Genomic DNA, 16,513 nt, shown 5'->3' with positions numbered 1-16,513 from the left:
CAAACTCCAAGATGCCTATTTACAACCACTATCATGACAAAATAATACTGCTGTAAAGCCTATGTTTACCAAACAAATGATCTTTCTCTAAGCAATAAAATTGATTAAAAGCTCAGAAATTCTAGACATATTCTCCTGATATCACAGCATGTACAAACTTCAATTTCCTTTTTTCAAAAAAGAGTGAAACATTTGTAGTACAGGTACATATACCAACTGACAAAACTTTAGACTTACGATATGTAAGAGTTGAAGTGAGGCAAAAATACACCCAAAAAATTGATTGAAAACATTTTAATTCTATGAAAACCACGGCTGTATCACCGATATGTACGTATCTTTCCACCAAAACCTATAACTATAGTTTTCAAAACTCAAAAGCTCAAATATAAATATATATATTTAAAATGCCAGCCATACTACAACTGCATGTATCACATCTATGACATCTATAATTTGCTGCTGATCTTTGATCCTGGCATAAAATCACAGCCATGACGGACACCAAAGAAATTGTTTTCACTCTTTAAGATCAATTTCAAAGCTCACACAACAAGGCCTGACTGCTTAAGACTGGTCAGAGTTGATGTATGATACCCCAAGACAACTTCTGATTGTACCTACATGTCTTTGTGCATGAACAGAAACTATCTGTGTTCCAAGGTGATATATTCATATTGATCAAGGTACACCCAGAATTTACATTACCATCAATCCAAGATTTACAATGATTACCTGCCATTTTTCAGTCACAGGCTGTTATAATTAGCTGCATGTGTACCTGTGACAAAGTCTTTGGATGACAACTGCTGAACTAGATCTGCATCGTTTCTGCACTTATGCAAGTATACAGGTTACAGAAAGGTTAATGCCTCTTTACATGCACATTTACTATGGCAACAAACAAACAGGATAAGTGTGCATCCCTATACACGGATATATTGACTATGTTCAACCAATATACATGTCCTACTTCCCAAAATTAGGAGTCAGAGCTGAATGTTTATTGAGTTCACTGAAGGTTAAGCCAATCTGGTTATAACAGCGACCGTGGAACTGAACAAGACTTGGTTACAGCACATAATCTTAATAATCTCTATCAAAATGGAAAAGTACTGAAAATAAAACTACAGTTAATCAAAGACCTGCATATGAACATATATGGATACATAAATTCTGAGTTACTGGAAGATTACTGGCATGGTTTTTCCAAAAGTAGCATCCCAATCAGAAACATGCTGATTTTAAACATGTCTCCAAAAAGTAAAACTATAGCATTAAACTTCGATCTGGAATACAATATGGACAAGGATACAGACAGATAAACAGTCGTCATCAAAATAATAACCTCTGCCTCTTGTAACAATATGCCAGTGACAAACTTGACCCGAAGACAGTATCGTACACAGAACATGACCGCTTCATTTGAGTACCGTTACCCTGCCAAAACCCATGTAATACCAATGAGCTTCTATTAGTTAGCCATATTTCTTAGGGGACATCCCAGGACACTCACTCAGTTTTATCCCCTACCACTCCTCCCCATCGAACACACATTTTGGAATTGGTTCTACCCCTCCCATAAATAATGAAATATATGCCACAGTATGATTCAAATTCGACTATGAAGTTAAAACATACACAATGATTGTCAATGACACTGATAAATTTCATGTAAAATTGCTAATTTAGCCCTGATGTCACTTGCAAGACCTATAAAAGTACACAATACACAGGTGAAAATGAGTGGATTAAGTCTACAGACACAAACATAATTATGAACAAGTTTTCTAGTGAAACCTCAGCCAGCCTGTCCTGTATTTACACCTGGTCTTCAGTGGATGGTCTTTTATAGGAACCATTAACAGGCTTAAATAACTCTCTCTTAAATCAACTGTCAGTTCTTTGAGTTCCTGTCTCATAATATATATTAATTCAACCATGTTCCTGTTAAAACACAACATAAACACACTTGGGTGCCTAATTTAACGAGCCGATAACAATCTGGTCATGTCATCGCTTTGACATTTGTAATTTTCAGTATTGTCGGGATTTCTATTTCACATCAGATGGTGTGAGGCAGCAGAAATTTTGGGGGACATGTTATGCACTGTGGCAAGAGCCATCATGACAAATCCCTCTGGCCCGCCACCAATATTTCAAATACTTTTCTGTCTGGGGTAAAAGAATTTGATCCGGTAAATGAAAGTCTCACAATTTATGACATGTCACTTGTTAATGTATATCAAAATATCCTGTCACCAAGATGATAATCTCAAGATTCAGAGTGACAATGTACTTGTATTCTGAAAAGTCCTACTGAATCACCACACACAAAATTACTCGTACAAGGTTTTACATGTTATAGTAACCTGCTTATTTTATTATCTTAGTCTTTCATTTGCAGAGATATGACTCCACAGAATCAGACAGGTGTATCAATTCAGTTACTGCATTTACCACCTTGGCTAAATCATCTGAAGAGTGTATTCAATAAAACCTTTAGACCTGTCTGCTTCACGACAATTTCAACATATCACCAAAAAACTTAACTTAAGCATCACTAAACTGAGAGTGTCATTAGATACCAATTAATATGACTTAATACCAGTACAATGCATTATTCTCACTAATAAACCTTTGACAATGTATTCAGAATGCAAACCAATACCCTAGAAGAATGTATACAAAATATTTATTGCAAATGAAGCATGAAAGACAAATTATAAATGTAACACCAGAAACTTGAGTAATACTGCACCCACCTAATTATACCCATACAGAATTACCACATAAATTCCCTGAAAATCATGAACAGTTTAATATCATAGCTGAAATCTTTTGTGAACTTCATCTGCGATCATCTTCGCAATAGCTAGTGATGATGTGGCAGCCGGAGATGGCGCGTTGCGTACATGCAGGAGTCGACTGCCTAGGTCGCCTTGTCCTCCATCAAACACAAAATCATCCACCAGGTTTCCGTCATGATCCAAGGCCTGGGCCCTTACACCTGACGGGCCTCTGAAAGAGATTTGACAATGAACAAATGATTGGATCTATCACCACACAGAGTATTTAAGCCCAATCACAAAGTGATAAACTGTACCTGTAACACATTTTCCACCTGAAAGCACACATCTTCATTAGAACAGCCTACGAGTTATTTCACTGACATATGACAGTCAACTCTTTTTACCTTTACAGTAATTCGAACTACAGTTTGCTGTAACATTTGCATTATCAGTTCACTGACAACTGTGTAACACCTCTACCCAACTATTCTACATTAGAATTTATCTTTGTACCTGATGACATCATCCACAGTTAAAGATGGGACAAACTTTTGTAGCTTCTTCACACTGGCTGACAAACTGAACGCCTCGTACATCTCTCGCATACCAAATGTCAGGTGTTTCATTGCTAGCTTCCGTAGTCCTCTGAAACATCACAAGACAAAAAGTGAAAATTCCCACCTCCTTGATATTTATGTTTCAGTTTTAGACTACAGAACACAATTATGAAAAAAATAAAAACACCGGCAAACACCACTGCACCTCAACCAGACACCTACCTAACACATGTCATGACATAAGGCGGCAAAACACCACTGCACCTCAACCTGACACCTGCATAAAAGATATCCTGACATAAGGCTGCAAAACACCACTGCACCTCAACCTGACAAATCTCATGACATAAGGCTGCAAAACACCACTGCACCTCAACCAGACACCTACCTAATAAATGTCATGACATAAGGCTGCAAAATATCACTGCATCTCAACCAGACACCTACCTAACAAATCTCATGACATAAGGCTGCAAAATATCACTGCACCTCAAAGAGACACCTACCTAACACATCTCATGATATAAGACTGCAAAACACCACTGCACCTCAACCAAACACCTACCTAACAAATCTCATGACATAAGGCTGCAAAATATCACTGCACCTCAAAGAGACACCTACCTAACACATCTCATGATATAAGACTGCAAAACACCACTGCACCTCAACCAAACACCTACCTAACAAATCTCATGACATAAGGCTGCAAAACACCACTGCACCTCAACCAGACACCTACCTAACACATCTCATGACATAAGGCTGCAAAACACCAATGCACCTCAACCTGACACCTACCTAACACATTTCATGACATAAGGCTGGAAAACACCACTGCACCTCAACGAGACACCTACCTAACAAATCTCATGACATAAGGCTGCAAAACACCACTGCACCTCAACCTGACACCTGCATAACAATATTCCTGGTGTAAGGTTGCCAAAGCCACATCCTTCATTCACTGGGACAGACTCAGACACAAAGCTAAGAGACCATAATGCTGGTACAGGTAAGCCACACCCATGGACTCAAAGTACAGGTAAGCCACATCAGTAGTTCATTGGGATAGAGTCAGACTCAAAGCTAAGAGACCATAACGCTGGTACAGTTAAATGACACCCACCACTGACTTGGATAGACTAGCATACTGTAATGCTGGTACATGTAAGCCACACCCATTGATTCCCTCGATAGGCTCATTCTCAAAGCAAAGATACCGCTTGTACAGAAAAGCAACACCCATCATTCACTGGAAGAGACTCAGACTCAAAGCTAAGAAACCGTAATACTTGTACAGGTAGGAGACACCCATCGTTCACTGGGATACCTCAAAGTTAAGATAAGGCTGGCACAGGTGAGCAACACCCACTGTTCACTTGGATAGACAGACTCAAAGTTACAGTAACGATGATACAGGTAAGTGACACCTTTCATGCACTGGAATAAACTCAGCCTCAAAGCTAAGATACCATAACACTGGTACAGGTAAGCGACGCCCATCGTTCACTGGAATAGACTCAAAACTCAAAGCTAAGATACCATAATGCTGGTACAGGTAAGCGACGGCCATCGTTCACTGAAATAGACTCAAAACTCAAAGCTAAGATACCATAATGCTGGTACAGGTAAGCCACATCAGTTGCTGAGATACCGTAATGTTGGTACAGTTAAGCGACACCCATCATTCACCGGGATAGGCTCATACTGTTACGGAGCCAGGTAACACAATGTTATAAGGATCGTCCATAAAGCCTAATCCCCAGGGACAGACTTGTTTCGAGAAGGGGCTCCGGAGATTGATAGACGAACCAGAACACACTGGATAAGTTTGCGACAGTTTATTGAAGATATATATACAGACAGGTAATGCGCACGCACCGGCGTGAGCACTCAATCCGGCCCTCATAATCAGGACAGAGAAACTGGCGTGATAAGCTCTGATAGCCTTCTGCAGGCTGTAAGCTTCATTTAATACCCGCCAGGCTTTATTCAGGATTTTGCCTCAGTATCCTTATTCAGGAAGAGAGACGAGTTCTCCGAGCTCTGCAAGAACTGCCGATGTACGGCTCGACACAGCCTTATACAGGGCAAATCACGTGGTATAGTAACACAGGATCTAGTAGTTCATTTACAGGGGAGATAACCCATACAAAGGAATTACAGAACAGTGAAGCATTCATTCACAAAACATATTATTGTAAGCAACATAATACAAACATTTAATAATAATACGGAAACATAACAATACTACAGTTCTGTTCCTACAGCTGTCTTAATACCTTAACTATCGAAGGTGGCAAAACCACGGTGAGTGCATAATAAAACCTTGACCTACTTTTGTTTGTTTCAAATATAAAGCAAACATTCTCTTGTTTTGTACTGTTCAGATGTCCTATTTACATGTAGTTTAACAAGAAAAACGCAGATTTCATGATTGGAAAACAAGCAGTTTTCAGTTCCACACTGGCATCAACTCCATATTTTCAACGTCCCAAACGTCCTGGGACAGGTAAACTATCAGTCAGTACATTTGTTTGACAGGAAGAATGAATACATTGACCAGAGAAACACAATCACTACATCAGACCTGTTATGTTTAAAATCAGTTAGTGACATGGATACTAATTTGCTTGAATACAAAAAAACTGATGAGTGCCAAAAAGAGGTACTGGCTATTTCAGCTTTTAAATCACTCAAGTGACTCAAGGTTTATAAGTCTGCTGAACATGTAAGCCGGAAGTGACCAAGCCTCTCATTTGCAATCATAGTGTGAAGTGTGTCATGCAACGTTGTAACACCCCTCATTCCATTGATGCACAGTTACAGGTAGAAGATTTGGTAACAAATTTCTACTTGTAATGACATAGGCCTAATATAAGTGTATTTGAAGTACAATTTTGTCCCTGACTGAGCCCCTCATTTTGCCTGATTCTACAGGCTCTACTAATTTCAGAAAGCGCTCCTGAGGTCTGCACACTACAAATGTTATCTCTCTGGAAAAATGTAAGTCTCAGCACCAAAACCAATATTTACTGACCTTTATTTGCGTCCAAAAATGCCATTTTTGGGAAATTTTTAAGGGAAATCTAGACAACCTTTAAAAATCGGTGCATTCTCCAAAATATATTAACAATGTTTTATACCTGAAACGGACAGCATCTATGAAGTCTGTCAAACTGAAGTCTGTCAGCTGATAGCCTTCTCTCTTAAATGCCAGGACAGCGTTTGGGCCTAGCCACACACTGCCATCCATACGAGGGGTGAAATGAAAACCCAGGAAGGGAAAGCGGGGGTCTGGAACCTATAGAGAAATTGGCCATTATTACATCACAGTGCACCTCTCACTCACTATAACAAGCTTCACTACAACATGCGATTCATTAGAACAGTACCCCAAAGTTGTTCTTGCACACATTGTTACATGTGCTTTCAAATGTTTCAGTGAAGAAAACCTTAATATTTGGTAAATTGATTGCACTCAGAGGCTCAGTTATCATGTATTTATTCAATTTAAGCCATATGTTGCTGACTTACAGTTACTATCCAGCATCACACAATATCTGTGTTGTGGCTGTATTATACATGAATATATATATGACACAACCCATTAACCAAACTGCACACAACACACTTCACATACAAGATGGCAGGCGGATTTGTCCCCCAACAATAGTGCTCTGAGGGAGAGGCGTACCGGTATATACGTGTAGTTCAAACTGACGAGCACAGGGCTTAATGCGTACTGATACACCAGCTCGACCACTCCACATACTGATATCGCTAGCTCAACCACTTCACATACTGATATCGCTAACTCGACCACTTCACATAGTGATATCACTAGCACGACCACTTCAAATATTTAAGGTTTGTTAAATGACTTCTAAACCTCGGCTAAATTCCAAACTTTGATAGAAGTCTGCTTCTGCTGGAATTCACATGATACATATTTATAATTTGGACAATGTTAGAGCATTAAACTGGACAATCCTCCATCATTAATTTGGACAATGCTAGACCATTATTTTGGACAACACTAGACCATTAATTTGGACAAAGCTAGACCATTAATTTGGACAAAGCTAGACCATTAAAATACTGTTTAGGTCAAACATCAGGAGAGAAAAGGTCTAGAAAGCAGATGATGTATTTAACCCTAAATCACTGACCTGCTCACTATTTCACTGAACACTTCATACTGTATATCACTAAAGAGTTACTAACAAGAATATGTGTCACTGTTATTTTTACAGTAATGAAGACTCACTGGGTATATATTTCCATTGATCATACTACTCTTCTCTGGCTTCAGCAGCAAGTAGTCTCCCCTGAATGGCACAATGCGTGGCTCACGCTCACAGCCAGACTTCTCAGCCAGCCTGTCAGCTTGTAGTCCACCACAGGTCAGCACATATCTACCCTGCACTGTCTGCCAAAACATAAACAACCAATACTATCCACTGATTATAAAACCACAATAAACCTAGAAACAAGTTTTCAGTATTCAAAAATTTGTGTTTTAAAGTAAACTCAAGAATATTCCACATACACAAGAGGTTATTTTCTGAGTGGAAGATCCACAGACACGAGGACAGCCACTATAACTTACCACATACATCATTAACCCTCCACCAGTATCATGAGAAATTATTGATTAATAATGACATCGGGACAATGTCACAGGTAGAGTGACCGAGTTACCTGTCCTTGTTTGTTGGCGACAGTCACGGGATGAGACAGATCCCCGATGCTCTTTGAGGTTAGTCTGAACTCACTGACCTCAAACTCTGTCAAGACATCTCCACCGAGTCGCTGAAAATTCTCCCCATACGACCTGGCCACACGGCCATAGTCAACGATACCGGTGTGAGGCGAATGGATGGCCTTCAATCCCTGGAAAAAGGCGACAAAACTATGAACTTTTTGTAGGAGAAACTGAAGTATATTGTGCTGGTAAAAGTTTCTGCTAGTTAATGTAGTAATTTATATTCATGTCTAGTCTACAAAAACATTAATACAAAGCACATTTATGTGCATACACTTCCAATACTAGGTCTGATTGCATCCACAATGGCATATTTACACCATATACACATGGAGAGGTTTAAAAGTTTGTGTTAGTTGTCTCACCCTACAGTTAGGCTCAATCTCCCTAATGCCATCTGGTCCCATAATGCGTAAGTCACGAACACCATTCTGTTGTCCCCTTCCCAGTAACCCCTCCAGCCTGGGGACCTCCTCAGCTGTTGTGGCCACAATTAACTGAGAACAAGGACAAATCACACACTCAGTAGCATAGCCATACCTATTCTCTTTCAACAAATATGTTAAACATGTAATCACAGTACTGAACACGATTTCTGACATGACTAAGTTATTCATTTTGCCTGATTTTCAGAGTTACATTTACCTTATATATGTGCACTGAGGTTTGCTGGGAAGGTAGGAAAATATCCTACTGGGAAATGTAACTTTCAACACCAAAACTAATATATTATGACTTTTGTTTACCTCCACAATGTTTGGACAAATACAAAATATTGCTTCCATTCTGTAAAGATTAATGTTCAAATAATTATAGTAGATTTCCCCCAGACTGTACTCGGTTTCCTCCCACCATAATGCTGGCCACCGTCCTATAAGTGAAATATTCTTGAGTACGGCGTAAAACACCAATCAAACAAATCAAATAAATAAATCAATTAATTATCAAAGCAAGAGTATTCTAAACTTTTTACATGACTGAAAAAATGTCACTAAAACAAATACATGCTACATACACCCTTTTAAAAAACACAGCATTTACAAGCTCATGATATGTCTTACATATACATTAAGTTAAAGAAGTCAGTCAACAAAATAAATGGTTTCCTGTACACACATACTATTATTTTGAAAATTCTTAAATTGTCAGATAAGATGTTTTCACCGGAAAGCACTGAAAAATATGATCTTTTATTTAACATATATGTGACATAAATATGTAAAAACCTTGCTCTACAACACAAATGTGGACAGTAACACGCAATTTACATGTACACGTACATCTTGGAATTCAGGGGGAGCAACTCTGCTTGACATCTGTTCATCTGACCAATGATACTAAGGCATAGTAAATCTAAACTAGATAGCCCCAAAGTTTCACCCTACTATTTATGGATCATAACATAAATGTGTAAAATTTTTGTAAAACATTGTATGGAATGTCTTTATTTTCACATTAAATGTTCCGTAGACATAATATTCATTCTATGTTAGTTTGCAAACTGCATTTAAAACAATATTATGTTAACTAGTTCCATTTATAAACCACTAAAGTTGGGCCGTCTGCCTATCCTGTCGGCTGCAGAGCGCTAGTTGAGTGACTTCATACAATCAAGACTTCCCAAGATAATGTACTGAAAAACCTTGCAATGCATTGAAAAACCCATGCATTACCCACTGTATGCTTTTCCAGAAGTCATGGCACAACAATCTTAAATTACCCCTACATGTACACCTCTTAATTAGAACCCTGAAAACTATATATGTAAAACAGTTTTGCAACAAACATTTTGAAAAGTAATGGAATTACATCAGATACTTGAAAAGCTGGTAATGCCTAGCGATGATGACCTATTTTTGCTCACATACCGGCCACCATAGATGACACAAACGCACTCTCATCTGCTTTGTCTGACATGAATTTGATATCGCTGGAATGATGGTAGTACGAGTGAAGAATTTGGCACGGCTTCCCAGGATAGAAATTCTTATAGGAAAGTCCAGCGACTCTGGCTGGGACATCAGAAACCATGCATTTGAGTCAGAAGATTGGAAGTTTCAGTGAAAAGAACTGTCTGTCGCTCAACACTGGTTCAAGTGGCAGTCAATCTAATCTTTTATGTTTTATAAAAGTATCACCAGTAAAAATAAATAAGGTTTAAATTATATTGAATGGAAACTTGTAGAAATGCCGATTTAAATTTTGTCTCGGTACAGTGGGGTCTCGTGCACATCAGCCAGTTGGCAAGGTGTGAGCTGAACCTGCCACACCACTTCCTAATAGAAAATAAAACATGGCTGACATTTTTCTTTTTTGTACTTTTATGCAATAAGAAATTCAAACCATTTGTTTCATGTATCCTATAATCTATTTGCAATATTACACTGTGCAAATGTTAGTATTCAAAGGCAACACCAAAGATCTTTGACTTGGTTTCAGTTGTTTCTAGATCTCATTTCATGAAGACAAGACCCGGGCACACTTAGGTCAGATTTAATATAAGGGATTATTTAACCAATTTCTAAAACAGAAGTGACGCACATGGAGCATGTGGACGGTGCAGCAACAACACAGCAATAATGTCAGTATACACTGTCTGGCTATAAAGCAGAGGTGTGCTGCAGCTATATGCTAAAATATATGTTTTCATACACACCATGACACAAATTGCATTTTCCTCAGACTCTGTAGATAACCTTGCCTGGACTCTATACTGTGCACTGGTAGTGTTTTGACAGCTACAGCAGCATAATGACCCAGGAGCCTCTCACCAATGCGGTCGCTGTGATTTCAAGTCCAACTTCCTTTCTGGCCGTATGTGGGAAGTCCAGCAACCTGTGGATGGTCATGGGTTGCCTCCCACAATAATTCTGGCCACTGTGGTATAAGTGAAATATTTCCGAGTATGGCCTAAAACACCAATCAATCAAATAAATAAATCAAACGAATACACATTACAGGGGTTGGGTGGGATTTAATTGAAGTTAGGTATGTACAACTGTCAGACATCACATGATTTGCTTATAGGTTGGCCAAATTCTGTTGAAATAACGTTTATTAAAGTTACTAATAACATATACTGGTGAGTTCCTGCATTAAAGCTATAATATACGTAAAAACACCTGTGCTTTCAGCTTGTATGATGAATACCACCATAAAGCGGGCTTTGCACCAGCAAAACTATCAGCTGTCATGACACTACACTGACGGCATACGTGTATATAGTCCTAGGTTTTAGTCCTACATATTTATATGGTTATAGTCCCTCATGAGCAAGATGTGATCTTAACACGCAGGTTTATAAACAGTATATATATACTACATGATGCAATGAAGTGATGTGACAGAGCCTCTGATAAGAGGGACACACATATATTTGACAAATAACTACAGCTTGATCCTCTGCTTGATCGCCAGGCAGTGAATGCTGACATGCTAATGTCTGGTTGCTGCACTGCCTACATTCACCACATGCGTCACTTCCGTTTTATGAATTAGTTCATTAATCAGTTATTTTAAAACTGACTTAAATATGCGAGGGTTTTATGTTTATGAAAGAAAATCTAAAACAATCAAGTCAAAACCACTGGTCTTGCCCTAAATACTTCACACAAACCAGCCTTACCTTTCCACACTTCTTGTAAGGAATGTCATTGTCATCACAGTATTTGTAGACAAGATCTACACCCTGCACACACAGCTTTGCCTTAAGAGACCCTGGGGTATAGTAGATGCCAGCGTGAATCACCCCACTGTTATTACCACTCTGATGACAGGCTAAATAACACACATACAATGAATTAGCCAACAGTATACAACAACAAAAAACAAAGGAATATCCAACTTGTGACCATGCAGTATTTAATTTATGAAACTCAGGGTAAAAATTTCTTGAGTCAAAGATTTTCACCAGAGGCTCGAAACAAACAAAATTTGTTCACTCTTGTTAAATAAATCTTATACTACAGTATCACTTTTTGGAGCTTTTCTATTTCAGCTACACGTAAAGAACAAAAAATTTAATTGGGCATTATCTTTTTTTGGTCCAATCCAAGCATGACTTTGAATACAATAAAATTGTATTGTTGTTGGTACTTGTTGATAATGATACATCATGAAGAACAGTCTGATTGATGGTACTGGATGTTATCTCAATGTCAGAATTCTGTTGGTTAACACACTTCTGAAGGTAGGCCTATTTGCTCCTTCTCGGGAGTTGAACATCAGTTATGCATTACCTAATGCTTTCTCCTTTTCCAACACAGCAAGCTTTAGAGAAGGGTGTCGCATAATCAGCTCACGTGCTGTCGACAATCCCACGATTCCTCCACCCACAATGACGATGTCATAATTTTTAGCATGAGACACTGGCCTGTAATAAAAGTCACACGAATCAAGATGTCTACTCGTAAGAGAATCTGACATTAAACTAGTTCCAAGGTTAGATATTTTTCTTCATATCACTTCCAAGTACATCAAACCCCAAGCAAATGTGACCTTGAATATCTAGATCTACAGATTATTGAAGAGATATTATACAGATACTGTTTCAGTTAATTAACACTATTTGAATTTCAAAGCTTACAACTTCTAGAGTCAATTGGTCCATTAGCTAATACGTATGTAATTGTATCAGGAATGTTGAGTTTCTTTCTACTCACATGGTTAGACCAATCAATGAACAACATATTCATATCTTCACTTTTTCAGAAGGCTGGTAAGAAATGTAATATTCTACTTTCAACACTACTAATATTTGTCACAAGTTTTAGAAGAATTAGGGGGAGGGGGGAGGAGTCCAAGGTGTATTTCCATAAACAGTCTAGATTGTTTATGTTCAAAGTAATGTGTGATGCTTTGTAGCTCACAGATAACTTTTTCCTGTACACTGTCTAGTAGTTTGCACATGCAATCTGAATACACTGTTCATCTATGTGACTTTGCCAATCATGGTTTAATCTGATTAAGGCTTTTATATCAGCACAATTACAATACCATAAGGGCCATGTACCGCTCATACAATTATTCCAGTCTGTATGGATCAAAGGACAGACTGTATACATGAAGAACTACTTAGTTTCAAGACCAAATCATCACTAACCACAGCATTGGACTGTTGAAGAGACACACAAATTTGTAAACCCACATATTCAATTGTTTGGTCATTGGAATGTCTAGAAAGAAAGAAACCCAAAGATAAACAACAAAACCCTGACTTGACATTTTCCTTCACAATGTTTGATCTTGGTACATCTACTTCCAGAAATCATCAGCCTCAACACCTTGGACCCCTCCCCCTGCAATTATACAGTTGAAGTTTTGATGTTTTCCTTCAGGTTCATTCTACCAGGAATGCTGACAACCAACCAATATACGTACATGTACCTTTGTATGTTTGGGGTTTTATGTCATCCTTCATCATTTTTCGGTCATATGCCGACGAGGAGTCATTAGGTGTGATTACACATACTGTGTCTTCATGTGGCAGGGCGAGTCTATGCCACCAAAGTGTTGCCGCCACTGAGGTATCATGCTGAAGACGCCAAACATGAGACGCCCCCCCCCCCCCCCCCTTTCCCTCCACATTACACTGACACCGAGCCAACCAGTCCTGCTTCTTTGCTCTAGCCTCTCAGTGCTGAGCACCAAGTGAAGCAACAACAAGTACCATTTTTATAGTCTCTGGTATGACCCGATCCAGGTTTGATCACTTATATTTATGTATTTATTTGATTGGTTTTTTACATGAACATTACATTTTCCATGAACATTTCATTTATATGACGGCAGCCAGCATTACAGTGGGAGGAGAACCCTGACAATCCGTAGGTTCCTGGCAGATCGCGGAAGCCAGCATGAACTGGACTTGAACTCACAGCCACCGCATTGGCGGGAGCCTTCTGTGTCATTGCGCCGTGCTGGCGTGCTACGCCCCTCGGCCCCGGAGGACCCTCCCAATTTTTATCACAACCCACGCTGCAAGTGCATCAGTGCGCCTCTTCCACAAGATTAAAGGATAGCACATTGGCAGGGCTACACTGTTTAGGCTAGCCCACAGGCACTCAAATCCAGTCCATAAAACCCTATATATGCCATACAAAAACCTCTCATAGATAATGACATAAAGGTATGAAATGCATTTTGATCGGTACCACACAATATACGTCTTCGAAATTCAAGGAACACAGCCTTCAACCTCCAACTACTCCACTCGTTTCCCTGCCGAGAATCTGTCTGTTCAAATCCAGCATGTTCCAAATCATTTGTATTTTGTTGTCGCACTTAGCTGTGTTATCTGAGCCCACTAGATAGCAGTTGTGTCCATGGCCCTTTACAAGGGAGATAACCTATAGGGTGAAGTTCCTAGTCTACATCGTACCAGAGCCCATCAACTAATGTCACCTCCCATATAAGGCATGTGTGACCTTTGAGTCCTTATGGTGGTAGCTAGGTCATGTTTACAGTTGAGGTCATCTGGGGTATATATATAGCAGAATAAGATGGTGACTGGACACGAGCAATGACTATTAGGCTCAGATACCACCACAATGACAAAATTAAATTGATTTGGAAATACCAACGGTGGATTAGAGCAGACTAGGGGATAAAATCCCCTAGTAGGGTACACATGGGAAAGTTCAAAGACTCTATTTCTTGAAATTCTGAGACATTACGTGGTGTTGGTCGAAAGTCGTTTCATACCTTTACTTCTCATATATATATATATATATATATGTATATGTAGGAGGTTGGTATATGGCACTGGATTCAAGCGCCTGTGGTTAGCCCCAGAAATTGTCCTAATTATGGCTGCATCTAGATACAGCCGTCCAAGCTTGTCACATTTTAACCAAATTCTGATCTATAATTTTCCGTCCACTTTTTTTTTTAGAAAAAAAAAACAACAACCTTCACGATATTAAAAATGTAACGTTTTGGGAAAAACAGCATTTTAAATATTTTGACAGCAACCAGTTGTTATACCGGTATTACTTTTTGTCTGTACATTACCGGTACGGTAATCTACGCCCCCTATCACAAATGGAAGACTTTAACGATAAGTAATGCAATATACGAATGACTGCTGAAGCTAATGCCTACCTTGTGTATCTACGGTTGTGCTGTGTGTGCGTGACAGTCGATGTGAAGCAAAGTAAATCCCCAAACCGCAAAGCCTGACACGAGCACCTTGCAGCTACACTGCCTACTGTTTTGGTGGCCATCTTAGATTTTTCTCCTTGTTTCGGCGATTTTCGTCTTTAACACCTTAATCCCAACGACTCATGTTTACCGGTGACTAACAGGCCTATAAAAACCTATCTCCTTCATTTGAATAAGTACATAGTGTACCAAGAAAGCATTATTAGTTGGAAGTGATAAATTTATGTCTCTCAAATCTTCAAAAGATTAATTTTCACATTTTCATTACATCTGACGAGTTTTGAACTGATCCTCATCCAACTTCTGGCAGTGAATACAAGTTTCCGTTAGGGTACTGTAGCCTATATAGGCCCAACCGATCGACGGGAGAGTATAATAATTATAATCTTGTCCCCATGGCGGGAATTTTCTTTCATACATCTATATCTGTGTGTCAGAAAGTGCTCAGTAAGAGATAGATATGGACAACTTAACACACTATACCAGAATATATGTTCGCACGCATGCACATTCTCCTACGCTAACTCATTTATGTGAGAATATATCTTGAATTCATTGAATAAATTCTCCAAGTATTTTTACGCTGTCGAGTCAAAGATGTACATGGTAAAACACATCTTTGAATTCCAATCACTGTTCTGATACATATATTTATTAAAGTTGGCTGGCTGATCATTCACAATAATATAATTCGAGTAAATAGGTCTGTATAGGCCTGTATATGTATAACAGGCCTAGGCGCCTACATGTAGGCCTATATATGTATAACAGGCCTAGGCGCCTACATGTAGGCCTGTATATGTATAACAGGCCTAGGCGCCTACATGTAGGCCTGTATATGTATAACAGGCCTAGGCGCCTACATGTAGGCCTGTATATGTATAACAGGCCTAGGCGCCTACATGTAGGCCTGTATATGTATAACAGGCCTAGGCGCCTACATGTAGGCCTGTATATGTATAACAGGCCTAGGCGCCTACATGTAGGCCTATAAATCAATACATGTACATGTATGTCTTTTTATGATGTTAGCCTTTAATATTCGGTACCAGAACTGATGATGCTTTCTTCCCTGTATTACATACAGGCCTGATAACCGGCTTTAATTGTGGTGTTATACTGCAACTAAACGATAAGGATTTTTTTCGCAGAAACATTTCCTGGCAATACTTTACCATTATTGATTAAAATTTATTGACTTTTTCTCTGAAGTACATATTAAAGATACACGA

The 16,513-nt window shown here is 39.0% G+C and overlaps 1 protein-coding gene across 2 annotated transcripts; it reads right to left on the bottom strand.

The window, feature by feature from the left end:
* Positions 1–602: 602 nt before the first annotated feature.
* Positions 603–15,336, bottom strand: LOC135468291 (L-2-hydroxyglutarate dehydrogenase, mitochondrial-like). 2 transcript variants are annotated; one of them, XM_064746461.1, is made up of 9 exons: positions 15,222–15,336; positions 12,359–12,492; positions 11,746–11,897; positions 8,486–8,617; positions 8,057–8,248; positions 7,623–7,784; positions 6,499–6,656; positions 3,306–3,437; positions 603–3,021 (listed from the first exon to the last, which is right to left on the bottom strand). In XM_064746461.1, the coding sequence occupies exons 2-9, from the start codon at positions 12,408–12,410 to the stop codon at positions 2,826–2,828; spliced, it is 1,176 nt and encodes a 391-aa protein (XP_064602531.1). In that variant the 5' UTR covers positions 12,411–12,492; positions 15,222–15,336; the 3' UTR covers positions 603–2,825. The 2 variants fall into 2 exon arrangements, with proteins under 2 accessions (XP_064602531.1, XP_064602530.1); XM_064746460.1 differs by lacking the exon at positions 15,222–15,336 and having other exon boundaries at positions 12,359–12,560.
* Between the last annotated feature and the right edge of the window lie 1,177 nt (positions 15,337–16,513).

The sequence above is a fragment of the Liolophura sinensis genome, chromosome 6 (genome assembly GCF_032854445.1).
Source record: "Liolophura sinensis isolate JHLJ2023 chromosome 6, CUHK_Ljap_v2, whole genome shotgun sequence".
NCBI lineage: Eukaryota > Metazoa > Mollusca > Polyplacophora > Chitonida > Chitonidae > Liolophura > Liolophura sinensis.
The sequence above is the reverse complement of the archived record's forward strand: the minus strand, read 5'-3'. Positions and strand labels throughout refer to the sequence as shown.

Excerpts from the sequence above, each read along its gene's own strand:
- LOC135468291 (XM_064746460.1), bottom strand. The coding sequence starts at position 12,545 with ATGTCAGATTCTCTTACGAGTAGACATCTTGATTCGTGTGACTTTTAT. Across the intron at positions 8,249-8,485 it reads AGATTGAGCCTAACTGTAGG|GGATTGAAGGCCATCCATTC; the intron begins GTGAGACAACTA and ends GCCTTTTTCCAG. Across the intron at positions 3,438-6,498 it reads ATAGATGCTGTCCGTTTCAG|AGGACTACGGAAGCTAGCAA; the intron begins GTATAAAACATT and ends GTGATGTTTCAG.